The sequence below is a fragment of the Equus caballus genome, chromosome 14, assembly GCF_041296265.1.
Source record: "Equus caballus isolate H_3958 breed thoroughbred chromosome 14, TB-T2T, whole genome shotgun sequence".
NCBI lineage: Eukaryota > Metazoa > Chordata > Mammalia > Perissodactyla > Equidae > Equus > Equus caballus.
The window spans coordinates 73,110,205-73,127,780 of record NC_091697.1 but is presented as its reverse complement, the minus strand read 5'-3'; the positions used below and the strand labels follow the sequence as shown (position 1 = coordinate 73,127,780).

At 40.9% G+C, this 17,576-nt stretch overlaps 1 protein-coding gene across 9 annotated transcripts in view; it reads right to left on the bottom strand.

The window, feature by feature from the left end:
- TRIM36 (tripartite motif containing 36) overlaps positions 1 to 17,576 on the bottom strand; it is a 48,589-nt gene that overhangs the window by 22,115 nt on the left and 8,898 nt on the right. For 2 of the 9 annotated variants that reach the window (NM_001301294.1, XM_070232721.1), the window contains 3 exon segments: positions 1,551 to 1,697; positions 3,915 to 4,240; positions 13,235 to 13,469. In NM_001301294.1, the coding sequence (NP_001288223.1) occupies positions 1,551 to 1,697; positions 3,915 to 4,240; positions 13,235 to 13,469 (708 nt within the window). 9 annotated transcript variants of the gene reach the window in all.

The window sequence follows — 17,576 nt, the reverse complement described above, 5'->3', positions numbered from 1 at the left end:
GTCCAGGGAGGCCAGAGTTTATACAACACCTAACAACAATAGCTATAAAGAGAAAGAACTCTGCAGAGGTACAAGGGGGCCCCCTCGCCTATTCAGCAGAGCACTGATTCATTCACATGTGTGAGGAAACCGTCAGAGGCCATGGACAGTAGCACCCAGAAGGAGGAGAGGGAAGAACTCCAGGAGTTCACACAGGCTGGGAACAGCACCTGTTCCCTACCAGCCAGACTAAAAAATAACCCTCAAAATTCACAGGGCATCGGGAAGAGTACACAAAGGGTTTTACTTCAATAGTCAGGTAAGATTGCTCCGAGAAGTAATCGCCACTCAGTCCTGCCTAAGGCAGCTCCAAAGCAAGACCCGAAAGGAACAAACTGTTCCCAAGTAACTTAATCGCACACCAGAAGGAAACTCAAGAATATCTGGAGAAATGCAAAAATATCTAGTGCCCAAGAAGGTAAAATTTACAATACCTGGTGGCCAATAAAGAATTGCCAGGCATGCAAAGGAGGAGGGGAATCATAAGAAGAAAAAATCAGACAAAACTGACCTGGTAATGACACAGACAACAGAATTAATAAACAAGGACAATAAAACAACCACACATATAATTCACCTGTTCAATGGAGAAGGAAGACTGAGCATGACAGACATACAAAATGCAAAATATAAAATTGTACGTACATATGCAAATTACATATAGGCCAAAAAGTGCGTACACATATTGTTAAAAATTGAAACAAAAATTAAAATGGATGTTAGATTTACGGAAGAATTAATTCCTTTTTAAAAAGGAAAAAGGAATGGAATAAAAAATAGCATTATATCACTGCCTACTTGGCTGTAAATTATCAACCAAATTTGCAAGTTTTAAAAGGGCCACATACAGTCATGCATCACATAACAACGTTTTGGTCAACGACAGACCGCATCTATGACGGTGGTCCCATAAGATTAGCACCATAGTGCCTAGGTGTGTAGTAGGCTGTACCATCTAGGTTTGTGTACATTGCTCTATGATGTTCACACAATGACAAAATCACCTAATGACACATTTCTCAAAATCACCTAATGACACATTTCTCAGAACGTATCCCTGTCATCAAGCAAGGCATGGCTGTATAAGCTTACCAGACAGCAAGTAACTCAGTTTTAGATAGTACCCACCAGAATAAACAAAACAGTTTATACTAATTCTACAGGCAAGCAACAAGAATCAAGTGTCAAAATAGCTACTGTCTTTCAAAGTGTGTCATTCTCATATACACACGCGGTATCACAGGCATTGGGCTCACTGGCGACCATATGAAGTATCCGTCGTCCCGCTCTCTTTCTCAGAGTTCAGAACTAGCAGAGCACTGTGGCAAAGAACTGCCTGGTCAGAAATACTAACCTCATATTAGCAGATCAGTAAGTAACACTTTGGATGTTCACTCATTTCAGTAAAACAGACCACACAACATGCCACGATTTCAAAAGGAAAAAGTTAAAGGTATAAAGTAAAATAAAGTTACAAGGAATCAAAATTTAGTTCCAAAAATAAGTCCCACCTTTAAGGTTTTGTAGGCACTGCTCATGGTAGTCACACGGTGATTGGAATGATTACCACCCAACTTACAGAGATGACAAACTGGCCTCCTACATAATTCACAGTACATGTTGATTCTCTCTGTTTCATGTTCTGGGCACATTAAAATCTATTGAGGAAAGAATAAAAGTGTGATTAAGGGTCTTCATAGCTTACATGGCACTCAAAAGTTTTCAAGTAATGGGATAAAGTCCCAAAATGCAAAGATTTGCTTTATAAAATCACTAAATAAAGCCATTTAAATGAATGAAAGTGTGAAAAGAAATAAAAGTGTTTGGTACATCATATGAAAATTCTCTACAGTAGAATCACTGTTTTTCAATTTGAGGGTTCAAATGGTCAATAAAATACACAGATGTTGTCATCTCCCCTAAACTTGATGATAAGGTGAAAATTTCACTGCTATGAGACTCAAGTAAAACGCTTAACCAAGCTAGAAAGGCCCCTGGCCACAGTGACTAGGCAGCTCTTAATGATCACGATCAATGTTTTTATAAGGTACCATAACAAATAATTTATGAGAACCATGGCCTCATGATCCTCACAGGACATCTGTTACTAAGAGAGTCTTGGAATACTTTAGGATATAAGCTTCCAGATGCGTTTGCTTTTACATTTTAATTGCACACACACTGACCAAGTTCAGAACTGTGTTTTTCTGATTTAAGTTTCTACCTTTTTATTTAGTCTGTAAACTACCATCATAGCTACATTTGAAATTTTACATAAAATAACTGTTTTCATTTGGCAGAAGGGGAGAATTCCTTTAAGCTAGTGTCGTTAATGAAATCAAAAAGTTGTCCATGATTCCAATAGGTTAGATTTTAAGTAACTATAACTCATCTGATAACTGAGAGACATTAAAAAAAATTTCTTCTCAGGATATAAAGTCCTGATTCCGACGAGGAGGCACAGGAGAAAAACAACTGGAAAAGATTTCTAAGTATGTTCAAGTTCCTACATTCTCAAAGTCACTACATTAAAAATAAAATAGAAAGTTTGCCTTTCTCAAAGGAATGATCACAAGAACTCAAAGTTACAGGAAAATATTCTATAGGATACACAGACACTTTTTTAGAATTTTTTATAGTGAATAACACTAAAGACTTGAAGGAAAAAAACGTTTTTTTCTCAACGTACCTATTCATATGCCTTTGGTTCTCTCTTATCAATCTGATATTTGCAAATAGAATAAGACTCCAATTTATACTCAAAATTTTTCAATTTCATGAAATTCTTAGCTCATAAAAACTCAAGCCCAATATAATTCAACTAACAACCATAGGTTCTCTCATGATAGAATAGTATTAATCAGTTTAACTCATCTTTTACAAGATACAAAACACCAGACGGAAGTCATAAATTTTTAAAAATCTATGACCTTAAGCATTTAAAATGAGATAAGGACCATAACAGAGGACTAGAAACTATTTGATCAATCTATTGCCACACTGACATAGTTTGAGAAAAGAGTCATCAAAACGTGGGCACATAGACTGTTTTTGTTTTAATCTACCTGTCGTCCTACACTACTTCATATGATGTCAGAAAGGCTCAGCTCACAGCTTCAAAATAACTTGTGGGATCTTTTCTTCCATTTTTCTATTACAAATTAAAGGTTTTATGTTCAAGAACACAAAAACAGATTTTCAAACTCACAAGTTATTAGATTGGAATAAGAACTTTAAAAGAATCAATTACAGTGTTTTTATCTATATAAATCAGAAAGCAGTATAAGTGAAGATATCCATGAATCATTCTGCTTTTCAGTTACGCAGCAGAGAAAACAATACATAAAGTTCTCCTGAACGTTGTTATAGAAAGTACCCAGAATATTTAAGAAATGCAAATTCTACTTCAGACGTTATATAACCACTATATCACAAGCTTCAAACTGTTAGGCTGTAATTAGTCTTATTTATTCATAGTACTTAGCTAACTAAAAATGTCTGAAAAATGTTTACCAATTAAATCTTTTAGATAATTATGGCTTTATCACATTAAAGCACAAAAGCTCTTTAACTTGAATAATTTCAATCTTAGAGAGTACATCTGAGATAAGGTAACCTTTATTACTCAGAGTTACCATTAGGACATTCAACTGTGTCGTCTGACACTGTACTGTAACAGAGTGAACGGTAATATTGCCTTTTAAGCTGTGGGGCTGTTTAGCAACATACTAAATAACCTCAACTACTAGGCCTTAATTTCTTGTACCAGCTTCTCAAGTCAAGCAAGTTCCTTTCTTACTGTCAAGTTCTAGACTGGTAATAATTTCTCTTATAAATTAAGTTTAATACTCCAACTTAATAAACACTTCACTTACCTTGGGTCTAAAATTAGTGGTTGGGCCCACATACTCATGCTGAGCTTTTACAGTACCCCAAGGATGATAAATTTTAAAGCATTCATTGCAGTAGCTTGCACTACAGTCCAGGCAACTTTTTGTGGATTCTTGAGGTGGTGGTTTACACAGGTCACACATAATGGCTGTGGCCGCCCTGGCTGCCTGCCGGTATCTTTCAACAATAGTTTCCAAAGTGAAATTTCGAAACAGACCGCTGATTCCTCGTTCTCCAAGATCCACGTCATGCTCACAGCCAGGGCAAGGAAAAGTAGTCGTCCTAGGGGTCAATGAATTGCGCTTCCAGCCTGTGTAATTAGCAAGTCCTTGTTTAGTTACATCAGCAGGAAAATGAATAGAGTGAGGGAAAAAAGAGTCACGTTTTGGAAAGATATATATCCACAAATATTTTCCAAAAATATAATACTCAAAGTGGCTCCACTTGAGTCAATTTATATTCTGGAAATGCTTTTTTAAGAAGTTTTTCCTTGCATACAGAAGACAATCCCAAGTTACTAAATAGTTATTAAATCAAAGAGGAAAGGAAAATATTCTATAGTAAATCCCACATAAAAATCATATTAAATCAAACAGATATATGGACAAGACAGGTAATACAATACTACACAGGGTCAGGATCTTTTGCAATTATATAATTAACATTTACAGTTATTTTATATATTATATCCAAAGGAAATTGGCTTCCACTTAAATGAACACAGCCTTGGCTGACTGATAGGAAATGAATTCATAAATAAAAGAGCAGGATTCGTTAACTCAGGGTCCACGGATACACTCCAGAGAGAGCCAAACAGTTCTGTAAACTATTTGAAATTATAGGCAAAATTTTGCATCTATGTACCTATGCATATTTTCCGGTTAAAAAACCATAGCTTTTATCAGATTCTCAAAGGAATATGTGAGCACAAAAGTGTTAAGAACCACTGCAAAAGAGGGTTTCCCACTGTAGTATTGTTTTATTTGGAAACATTCAGTAGGCAAATCAGTTAATTGAGTGCAATCTATAAAAGAGTGAAAAGCTCATTCATAGACCCAGATCTAGTGACACTAAGAGGGACCAACCATTTAGTATCTTCTTTTGACCTGAAACAAAGAATCATTAAGATTACTTAAATTCAGTAAGCCAAAAGTTACCCAAAAAGTATAAAAAATAATTTTATAATATATACATAATACAATAAATGACCTTAAACATCACACTTTTGTTCAGCCTTATCCTGATTTTAACAAATCAGGAAATCAAGGCATGACAGACCTTATCCACAAGTTCACAAGAATCTGGGGCTGTCCACTTCACACAGGTGCGTGCCCACCATAGTCCCTCCTCTCATTTATGAATCTGTTCTTAGAGTTTGTAGTCCTGGTTGACCACAAAATAACTCCCTAAATATAAACACAAACTTCTTAACCTACAGCCTTCTTTTATACTACCATGTATCCAGTACCAAAAATGAATGGTTAAACTTAGCACACAACATTTATAAAAGGCCTTTAAACAGCCATATTAATAGTGCCTTGGCACATTACTACCATCACTGAAAAGACTGTCTCAAAAGATGTCTGGCAGGGCCAGCCCATGGCATGGTGGTTAAGTTTGTGCACTCCGCTTCAGTGGCCTGGGGTTCACAGGTTCGGATCCTGGGCGCAGACCTAGCACTGCTTGTCAAGCCACACTGTGTGGCAGCATCCCACATAAAATAGAGGAAGATTGGCACAGATATTAGCTCAGCGACAATCTTCCTCACCAAGAAAAGGTCTGGCATGATACACTATAGGTAAAATTTAGCAATCATCCCATGCTATTAATCATTTAAAATGACTTTACATCATGCTAAATGGCATTGAGCCCTGAAAGCTACTTATACTATAAACATGCAGAATATTTTTAATATTTTCATTTAAAAACATTTTTAACTTTTACATTTTTAAACATACAAAAAATGCATATACCAAAAAAACCTGCCCCATAAAAATCTGAAAATCCAAAATAAAATATATTCTTGTAATAATTCTAAAAACATGCAATACAGTCCAAAGTATTTCACACCACAGCAGGCATATAATGAAACAAGCAGCAGAGCTACTTTTAAAACACATGCCAATGAAAATTCCATTTAGTGAAAAAACAAGCCAAATAATTCTGGAAGTGATATAGTGCAGTGGTCAAGTTTAAACAAATGGAAATTCACATTTAATTGCATGCTTCCGCTCATGAAATAGGTGCTAGAAATTAAAATGGATAACTAATCTCAACAGTCAATGTTTTTAAAAAGTGGGTTATTATTGGTTTTACAAATTGAAGGTTGTGATCAATCAAGTAAAGGGAAAAAGAAATGAAATCATGACAACAAAATCATGCTTTAACTTGTACACTGGTGACACCCAGATCTTGGGCTTCATGTTCAGAAATTTCAAAAAACATGTTTTGTCCCTTTTCTGTAAACCTCTTTCAAACTATTTTTATAATAAAAATCCAAGTGTAAAGGATCACACTGAACTTCTTAAATCAGACAAAATATTTCATCAATACATCTTGGCTATTTTTATAAACAGACCTAAAAGCTCTCAAATGTTTTTAGAACTTATATTTTATTTCATCTGTCTTATACTTCTACCATTGTTTTCATAAAAACAAACAACAGAATATATGTTCAGGGCACTAAAGAAAACAGGACAGATTTAAGGCCATTCTGGGAAGGAAACCTAATTAAAAAAAAAATCAAGACAGTGGAACTAAGAATATAGTGTAATAGAGTCAACTTTTTACTCTCTATAGTTGTGCTGTCTAATACAGTAACCATTAGCCAAACTGGCTATTTAACTTTAATCAAAATTAAATTAAATTAGAAATTCAGTTCCTTGGTTGCGCTAGCCACATTTAAAATTCTCAACAGCCACCTGTGGCTAGCGGCTACCATACTGCACAGTGCAGGGTGAAACATTTCCCTGATCGCAGAAAGTTCACTGGATAACAGTGCTCTCTAGAGAGAGATAATGAGGAAGAAAAGCAACGATGGCTGAGAGAGGTAAGGAAGCAACGTAGGCCAAGCAGTGCAACTTCATATGTCAAACAGTATGCAAATTGTTTGAATACTGTCACCCTGCAGAATCAATTCTTTTCCCCACATACCTTTATTCCAAAGATAGATTAAACAAGTACAAATCATGACACAATTTTAAAATGAAGACTCTAAAAAATCTTCAAATTGGTTTATAGTAAATCTCCAAAAAAGAGGGCTTTCAGTCATGTCCTACCATTTAAATATCAAACTGAAAATAAAGCATTTCAAACCAGGAGTAAACTCAGCACTAACAGGTCCAAAACGTCTGCCAGCTGCGTCCTCTCGCCGCACATTCTGGTGGTAACAGCGTCCCCACTATTACCACCTGGCTGGTCAGGGGCTACCTTGCCCCAAGCTCAACACTCATGTCGGGCTTCTCGGTGTTTGGCAATGGGCTGATGTCTTCTACTGCCACCCTAATGTTTCTTTTAGCACACTCTGACCATCTGATGGCCACCAATTGCATTTACCCTTGAAGTATTATTAGCATTTTCAACCTGCAAAACCTTTTTCTTAAATGCTGTCTGAATCAAAAAAGGATAATAAGCAATTAACTTATTTTAAGCAAACTGCTCCTACCTTTCCTTCTAATTATTAAGTTGGAACACTTAAAATTCTCAGGGACTCGCCAAAGCCTATAAGAGGAAAGATCACATGTGGCATATAGAAGCAGCTGTAAGATTCTAGAACAGATGCATGCATGTAAGGAAGACAGAAAAGGGATAACATTTCAAGTGTTTATTTTCTTCAATAAAACATAAGGTATCACCAGCATTCGACAAAAAAAGTAGCCAATTTTACTTTAAAGGTCAACTGGAGTAAAAAAAAAAAAAATTATAGTAAGATAGGTCGGCCTATCTTTCATTCAGAATCAAATATTTCAGAAAGCCTAAAAAAGCAGTGTGCATTATTTACCCACAAATGGGTAAGATCTGTGTTAAAACTGAAATACTTTGAAACATTAACAAAGAAAAGACATCATAAGCATAAAACAAGCAAAGATTATGCTATTAACTACAAAAATGATCAATACCTGTAAACAAACTTTTAAATACAGAAGGAAGTACTGGCTTGTTTAACCTCCCCAAGGTAGCGAATGTGGCTGTTAACACAAGCTTCGTTCCACTAAGCAAATGAAAAAGACTTTTAAGGTAACCTACATGAAAAAAGCTAACAACAGGGGTATGTCATTTTCTTCAACAATATCTTGTCACTTATATTGACAAAATACAAGCTCTCAAAATCAGTGCTCCCTTTAGAAACATCAGAACTTGCTTGGAAATTTAGTCCTGTTGACCTTTAAGTCCTCTCAGCCCAATTCATTCACCTTCGACAAAATTTCGCAGACTTGACCACTGATATTTAAAAACCTTATCTACACGAGGTTATTTAACTCTAACACTATACTGCCTGCGGCCACACAAGCAATAAAGCGTTTTCTACCTCTCCACCCCCAAGATCTCCTCTGCGAAGCTGTGAACAATGAACAGAAAGCTGGATTTAGAATTTAATTTCAAAGAGAAGATTCACAACTTGTTAACAAAAGATAAAGCAGTAACTGTGTCCTGCACATAACACAATTTTTGAGTTAACAGTAGAAGAACGTGTTTTTCCTGGTACACATGGTATTTATGAAGCCATCACTGTAAGACATTCATCAAGCTCATCTCCGAGTTCAGAATTAATCACTGTTGGCACAGCACTCAAGAGGCCTACACTTTACCTTATAGATTGGTATTTTTGAACAATCATATCTCTAACTGTTGAAAATACAAAGTAAAATCAAGCATCTTTTGTCTGATTTTTTTTACTGATGTAAAGCAATACTATAAATAAACATTACTAAAACTGACTATATTTTTCTGATGAAAGGAGATGCAAAATGAGGGGAAACCTTGCAAATATATGACCAAAAATGTACAGCAATATACCTCTTTCATTTTTACATAATTTAATATACTATTGTGTTATACACACAAACCTTACTTGCCTTTCAAGGTACCCTTTTATTCTAAAAATCTGTCAAATGTCCAATGCATTGCTATCCAAAAGGAATATGTGAGCCAAAAGTGTAAGCCACAAGTCATTTTACATTTTCCAGAAGCCAGATTAATAAAAAGGAAACAAGTGAAATTAATTTTAATAATGCTATTTAATCCTAATATATTCAAAACACTATCACTTCAAAACATAATCAATATAAAAGTTATTAAACAGAACTTTTATATTCTGTTTTTCATTTTAAGTGTTTGAAATCCACTGTGTATTTTACACTTAAAGCACATCTCAATTCAGACTAGCACATTTCAAGTGCTCAACAGCCACTTGTGACTAGTGGCTACTGTACTGGACAGTCCACATCTAATTAATCCCTTATTAAAACAATGGCAACACTAATTTTTAGAATTCTATTCCTCCCACACCAATTGCTCAGAATAGGGTTTCTGGTTTCCTTCCCAAGTATGTCTAAATGATGAAAAATAATAAACCTGCTAGAAAAAAAAGGGAACCCATTCCTTACGCTTGAATTTATCTTTGAATCTATCCTAAGAAAAATTATTGGCAAATGCCCCATAAGTGGTGGGTAAGTAACATTATACTTGTAACACGATAACTTCTACTAGTTTAAAACTGGTGGTCACCAGGAAAGCAATCTTAAAATTGGCATTCATTTGATGATAACCTCCAGGAATGACTATACCTGGAGCCTTCTCACCCTCTGGCGCTCCATCTGTATTTGTTAACTTGCTCTGTATGTTCTTGATGAAGGACTAAGTTCTAATTATTGCACCTCTTATGACATACTTTGTATACTGCTAGGCTACACGCTTCTTAATAAAAGGAGGACTGGATCTATCATGTCATTACGCTTCAGCATTTAGCCATGCCTGGTAACTAGGAGGCAACTTAAATATTTGTTGAATGAATGAATGGAAATGGTACTCTATAAGGCATAGAATTTCAGGCCTGGAGAAGATAGGGCAGTTGACATAACAACTGGCTTGACCTACCACCCAAGGCAGAAATCCCCTCTACAGTACTTGCAAACAGTGGTCACCTATCCACTGTTTAAAACAAAGACTCCATGGGGCTGGCCGAGTGGTTAAGTTCGCGCACTCTGCTGCAGGCGGCCCAGTGTTTTGTTGGTTCGAATCCTGGGCACGGACATAGCACCGCTCATCAAACCACATTGAGGCAGCGTCCCACATGCGACAACTAGAAGGACCCACAACAAAGAATATACAACTATGTGCCGGAGGGCTTTGGGGAGAAAAAGGAAAAAAATAAAATCTTTAAAAAATAAAAAAAAATAAATAAAACAAAGACTCCAAACACTGATGGCCCAAAAGCTGGATGGGGCAGAGTCAAAGGTGTGTTTTGGCTGCCCAGGCCTCTGTGGAGCTGGCATCATCTTTTTAAATAATTTGAATTAACTGCCAACATTTAAAAAACAGATTTCACATCAAAACTACCATCAGGTTTTTGTGGGGGAAAGAAAGAAACAGTAAATCCGACAATCTGGCACCCCCAAACCATATGATAATTCCCTAGTGCCAAGTGAGGCTACTGCGACATTAGACAAGGCGTCTATTCTAATTGCCACAGTCCCAAACCACACCCCACCGTCTCCAAAAGGAGAGGCCTAGAGTCAGGTGGCTGTTGACACATGGGCTGCTGGTTTTCTTATAGTAGTTGAGTTCATGGGAAAATAAAATATTTACTGTCTCTATTTGAAAGAAGTAAAATGAAAGAGGGACCAGTATCTATTATGCCTAGGGCCCGCTTCCTTAATGTACCTGTTTGGCCCCTGCAGCATCTAAATTTGACCCATAATTTAAACCCTTCTAATGACAAGGATCTGCCCAAATCAGGCAGCCCATTTTATTTGGACAGCCTTAGGTATCTGTTTGCTCTCATGCTAAGTTGAAATCTGCCTTCCTGTTTCCTCTACTCATTGATCTGGAAGCTTCGCTGTGAAGATAGTCCGTGTACTACTCTCTTCCACAAGACAGCCATCATATTCTGCAGTCAGCCTTTCTCCAAGTCAAATACTGTTATTTCCTGTAATCGTTCTTCCCCACTCAGGACGTAATTCAATTTAACAGTTTTCTTCCTAAAGAAGCAGGAGGAGCATCTCCGCAATTCTATTTCTGATCTAGATAGTGCAAAGTATGGTGGAATGGATCTCTTGTTCTGGAAAAAATGCCATTATTACTGAATATAAGCCATTATGGCAGGCTTTGTACAAATCTTGTAGTGGAGGTTTGTCATTCAACGGCCACTCAACAAATATTTATTACCATCTACGGAGTACCATGTGAGGTAAGCTCCTGAAAACGATGAAACTATATTTCATCTAGATAACTATATCTCATATGAATCACATATAAAAACTAATCAAATTTTAAGATTAGAACCTACATAAAATACAGGATTTCAAAAAGTACATATGTGAGCTCAGTCTAATTGTAAGTAGACCTACTAGCACAGAACTAAAATTCCTTTGAACAGCCTATGCTCAATGTAGAAAAAGCGCATTTGCCTTCATCAGTTAAGCAGGGATCCCTGATTAGCCAGTGAGGTTCTACCAAGAGAATATCAAGTTTTATCTGGTAGGATGATTTTGAACAGTAATAGTTCAAAATTGTTCAGAATAGTTCAAAATCGTCTCCTTCCTCCTCAGTGCACCAGATTCCCAGCAAGGAGGGAGACACGACAGTGATGACTTCACAATGAGCACAACCCTCTCCGCCCTAATACCCCTAAACTCCCACAATTACCTAATGCTCCTTTTTTTGCCTATATGTATAATTTTTATGTGTGCAAAATATCTTACAAGTAATTAGTGATTACCATCTAAAGAAAAATATGTGTTTAAAATGACATAAGACTACTCTTAGAATAAATCTACTTTCATCCACTCTCTGATGGAGCACAAAGACACGAATGTTGCCCAAGGGCATTCCATATCACAGTGTGGAAGAGAAAAGACAACATTCTCTAAAATGCAAATAAGGAGAAAGAAGTTCTTTTCTAATCAGAAAGGTTTTTTTACAAGATTAAAAAGTTATTCCTATAACAGAGAGAAATGGACAGAGTGGACGAAAGAATTAAACTTGAAACCTCAAAGCCAGGGGCCGGCCCAGTGGCGCAGTGGTTAAGTGCACATGTTCTGCTTCTTGGCAGCCCAAGGTTCGACAGTTCAAGATCCTGGGTGCGGACATGGCACCACTTGGCAAAAGCCATGCTGTGATAGGCATCCCATGTATAAAGTAGAGGAAGATGGGCGTGGATGTTAGCTTAGGGCCAGTCTTCCCCAGCAAAAAGAGGAGGATTGGCAGTAGTTAGTTCAGGGCTAATCTTCCTCAAAAAAAAAAAAAACCTCAAAGCCAAATTGGGAGGAGTTGAAGCCCTGAAGTCTGGTGCTTACAGCGACTGAGTATTCTCCATACAAAGGATGAAGGAGGTGCGGATTTCTACCCAAGCCTCTGCCTCCCCATGGTCCTCACTCCTTTGGCCCTTCATGTCCCAGTGGCTCTGTTCCCAGTGATTTCAAGTTAATTTTGGTGTACATCAATCCTGCAATGGATGCCCACAAGAAAGAAAGTAACACTGTCCCAACAGGAAACAATTTAAACACTGGCTATATAACAAAGGTACAGTATGTGTGCTATTCATCTCATTAGATCTACTTCTATCATTACCACAGGGTTCCAGTACATTTAATTGATGTTCAAAATCCTTATTTTACAAAATGGATTAAAAACAGCTGAAGAAAATAAAATCCTCAGGTAGCCTAAGATGATACCAAATAACTCCTCTAAAAAATATTTTAGGACTAGTCATTATGTAATGTCATCCTTTACTTCTGCAACATTTATTTATATATTACCATACCTAGATGTTTCCCTAGCCAGTACTTCGGTAGTTCATTATTTCATCCCTCCTATGAAGGAGGTCACAGGGTGAGAACACCCCCTACAATACAGACGCAGTGAACAAGGGGGTTAACACAAAGTTGGCATTCAACATCCAACTTTAAGTGCATACGGAGACAGTGAGAGTTCATTTTGACATTTTAAAAGGGGGAGGGGTTCCTTGATAACTCAGTTTTAATTTATTCACCTGGAAAGCTTAACTCTCAAAATCACAAAAATAATTTCCCTTTCACTCTTACCACCAACTACCCCCTCCCCACCCCAGAGTTCTCCCACATACCTGGTCTGCTAATTCTGTCAATTTTATCCACGCTGGGGGAGGGGAGCCGCAGCCGAGGACTGCTCTGATTGGAGTTATCTGATCCCACGTCATTGAATGAATCATCAACTGTCAGTAAGAGTTCTTTTACACATTTATGACAGATACTGTGTTGACAAGGAAGAATCAACGGGTGGGTAAACAGCTCCTTGCATGCTGGGCAAATGAGCTCTCTTTCGATATTCCTGATGGTAACCTTAAATTGAGAAAAAGAAATCAGAATCAAACGCTCTTAGTAAACATATTAACATGCTTATACCTCTTGTATAAGTACATGTGTTTACCTTTCCAAAAAGAATTAAGAAACAGGGTTTTTTTAATGGAAAGTTCCTTTGGGCTATGAAATTCTATACCATCAACCCCCGTCAACATCCCATAGCCTAGAACTGAAGGGATATCTGATGGTAAAAACTGAAGCATGAGAAAAATCAGCAAAAAATATTAGGGGGCCATAATATTTCATCAATTACAAAATTATTAAATCATTAATTCATTGATTTAAGACTTCAGTGAAATCCTAAAAGTAGATTACTTCAACAAAAATTAAGAATATAGCATTAAGAATAAGGCTGTCTTCCTATTTCACACATTAACTCTGTGACTGGCAAATAACAAGAGCTGGTAAAAACTGGGTTAGCCAGTTTGTTCATGGAGCCCTACTTGAAATCTGTTTACAAGCTGAATTATCAGTAATTGTCTACTTTAAATGTGACCTTTTTTCATAAGCTGCAACTGTAATGTAGGTAAAATGCTTGAGGTTCTCATGCTGCAGATCAAGGCTGTTATGTTAACAGCACTTTATGAATATTGAAAGGGTGCAGAGGCTTAGAAGGCTCCATTCTAAGTGCTCTCAATACTAAAGGCTTGCATTATTTTCAATGAGAAACATCTAGACTCTTATCACAACTAAAAAGGTTTGATGACCTCATGCCAGTTTTCCCATCCTTTCCCTAGTAGCTTTTCCTCCATGTACCCCAAACTTCAGGTGCTAGGATTCTATATTCAGCATCCCTGACATTTTACTGATAGTCCAGTTTTAAGGTACTCATAACCTTGTACGATCATTTTGACTACTGGAAATAGAAAATTAAAACTGAATTCACTTATTTTAATTAAATAAAAATGTATGCTACCCTATTCCCCCTAAAGTGACACAGGGGCTTTAAGAACCCCTGACAACAGCACTACAGCCAACAGGCTTTATCATTGTCAATGGGTCTTTGCAGTGCTTCTTGCTGCATCACTCAACAAATACTTACTAAAAGCCCACATACATCACGTCACAATTTTAAATTTGGAAGACAGCCACACCTCACAATTCTGATCAAAGAATATAGAATACTCACACCCTATCTCACTTCACAAAGGAACTGACACCTAATTTAAAGGAAAATATTGTCCTGAATGTCTAAAATAGGTTCTCAGACCATATTTTATGGGAGATCTACTTCCCACTGGAAGATCTAAAATCATTTCCATTTTTCTTGTGCATAAGGCAGTATACAAGCTTCTAATCACAAGGGACACAAAGTAATTCTTATCCAAAAGGAAAATGAGTGTTCATTTTACATTCACTGAGAGGAAACATTCTGATGAAGAGAATGTGGACGTGGTGGCTCCCACAATTAAGCTGTTTCGAAATTAATGAGGTTCGACGGGAAACTAACATGTTCGAGGAATTGCATATTCGACCGCTTCAAACAACAACCCTTGCACCCCGACAGCTGCCGGCGCCAGCCCGCCTCCCGCGAGCAGACGCGGCGGGGAGGAGCTCCGCTGGCTGCGACGGCGAGCCAAGCCGGGCCGGCGGGGACCCGAGCGCCGGCCCCACGGCGCTCCCAGACAATGGGGGGCCGGGCACGCGCGAGGCACGCGCCCCTGGCCGCGACTGGCACCCGACCCCCGCGAGCGAGTTAATTATACAGACCGAACCCCATTAAAGACCCCCGCCCGACCTCCCCGAGGTGCTCAGGTGGGTGATCACCGCACCCGAGCGGCGCCCTCTTCCGGGCCCAGGGGACCCCGAGTCCGACCCTCCGAGGGGCAGAAAGAGGGCGCCCCGGCTTGCGGAACCAGCCCGGGGCGGGGAAGGCGAAGAGGAAACGGGGCCATCACACGGCCGACCCGGCTCCTCCGGAGCAGAGGCTCCCTCCCGGCTCACGGCGGAGGGAAGAGAGAAGCCCAGGAGCCCCGGCGCGCCGCCATCGAGGCGTCGAGCGGCCGCCCCTCTCCCCCGCTCACCAGCGAGTCTGAACCATCCCCCTCCATGGTAGCCTTCTGCCAGGTGTCATCAACGGCAGGGTCCAAACTGGCAGACGGGCGGCGCCGGGCAGGGGCTGGTGGGCGGCTCCCTGCGGCGGCCGTGGAGCCTCGGCTCGGAGCCGGAGGGCGAGCTGGTCAGCTGGACTCGGCCAGCCGACCGACGCGGCGAGGGGCAGGCCAGGGCGGGCGAACGCACAGGCGCGGAGAGCCGAGCTCTGCTCCCTGCGACGGCCCCAGAATGCCGCCCCGCGGCCGGCAGCGGCGGCGGCTCCTGCGGACTGCGGCTGGGCGGGCGGCAGCGCCGGGACCAGGATGGGGCGCCTCGGGGGGCGGGGCCAGGGCGGGGCGCCACCGTCGCCCGGGCAACAGCGCCCACCGCACAAAGGAGGAGGGGCTGCGGGCGGCTGGCTACCCCGCGACTGTGCGGCTGGGCGGGGGTGTGGCGCGGGGTGGGGTCGCCCCCCTTCCGCCGCTCACCCCTCGCCGGGTGGTCGCGGTCGCCCCCTGCCGGGGTAGGAAGGCTCTGAGGGGCGGAAGTGAGGGCCCGGCGGGGGCGGCGGGGGCGGCGGAGGCCGGGGCGGGGCCGGGGTGGAGCCCTCCGGCCGCGCTGACCCAGGCTGCAGCCCTGGCCCCCAACCCCGCGCAGCCCATCTGCTCTTGATTTTGTTTGCCCTGCGCGGTGGCAGAGCGCGGTGCGAGGCATCACTGACAAGCCCATTTTCTGACTCTGGACGGGGCGGTGGGGCCGAGGGCGGGACCAAGCCGCCTTCCCAGTGCGGTCGCACAGAGCACCGCAGAGCCGCGCGCTGGGGAGGCGACCAGAGTGAGAGCCCGCCCACCCCACCCCTTCTGGGGCTGGGGGTTCCCCTGATGAGTCGCTGTCCCTGCCTGGCTCTTCCTCTTCTTCTGGCCCAATTCTTTGGGGGAACTTCACATTCCCCTACTGGTCACCAACCACTCATATGCTGCTTTCTGCTTCTGCTTTTACACACCAGCGCGCGGCGCTGTCACGCACGACACGTTCTTGCCACGAGGCGCGGGGTAGGACCCCTCTCCCGGGTGCTGGCTAGGAATTGAATTCAAGAGACGGCGGCAAGGGAGCGCCCTCCCCCGCCCGGGCAGCCGCTCTGCGGTGTCCCCCCTGGGGATGGAAGGCGCAGGGAAATCGGGACGGCTGCTCCTGGGGTGCTCCGGCACCCATGCACCCACCCGGTGGGTGCCCGTCCGAGTGCTAAGGCGCGCGCTCGCCCGCTCAGGGGCTAGCAGCGTAAAATTCACCTGCCACGGCTCAAGCGCGTTTCTTGTCTTGTTTTCAAGGCAAACGGAAAACAAATTAATCTGGGATTGTTGGAAGCTGTATTATTAGATCATGCCACTGCCTTCCCGGCTGGCTAAATAATTCCACCCTTACGTATAGACTGAGAAAACAAGCGCTTTAAACAGCTGGTGAAGGGACCAAGGAGCTATAGCGCGATATTCTGTTTAGGTTTTGAAATGCTTCCCACTTTTATTTCCCACTTGGGAGAAGTCTCTCGCTGTGGAAAGTTCTGCCGTCTTCCCACAACTCTTTCAGCAGTGGTAGCCTTTTCTCCAGTCAGGCAATTAAATCACGGTGTAGCAAGGTAGAATTAGGAACAGCAAGAAACCATAGCAATCGTCTTTAATGGAATACCCTCACTTTACAGATGAGGTGCAGAGAGGATGAACACCTTGCCAAGTAATGACTGGACTATTCTGATCTGGATTAATGCCCGTTCCGTGGCCTCACGTGCTGGTGTGGAGGCTGCTTCCCACAGGTTCTGAAGCATCCTAATCAGGAGGGAAATGAGGAAAATAAACGCCTGCGTAATTTAGTCACCTATATCATGTACTACATGTTCCCATATAGCGTTTGAAAGCCTCAACCATTAAAAAGGCATTATAAATCAGTTTCCGTTTTTAATACTGGTCTTTGGGTTAAATAATTCCCGTCTGGCTGTAATCTCACATGAGCACACTTAAATAGAGCTTTGGTCCAAAACTAACTCCTAGTTAAACAGAG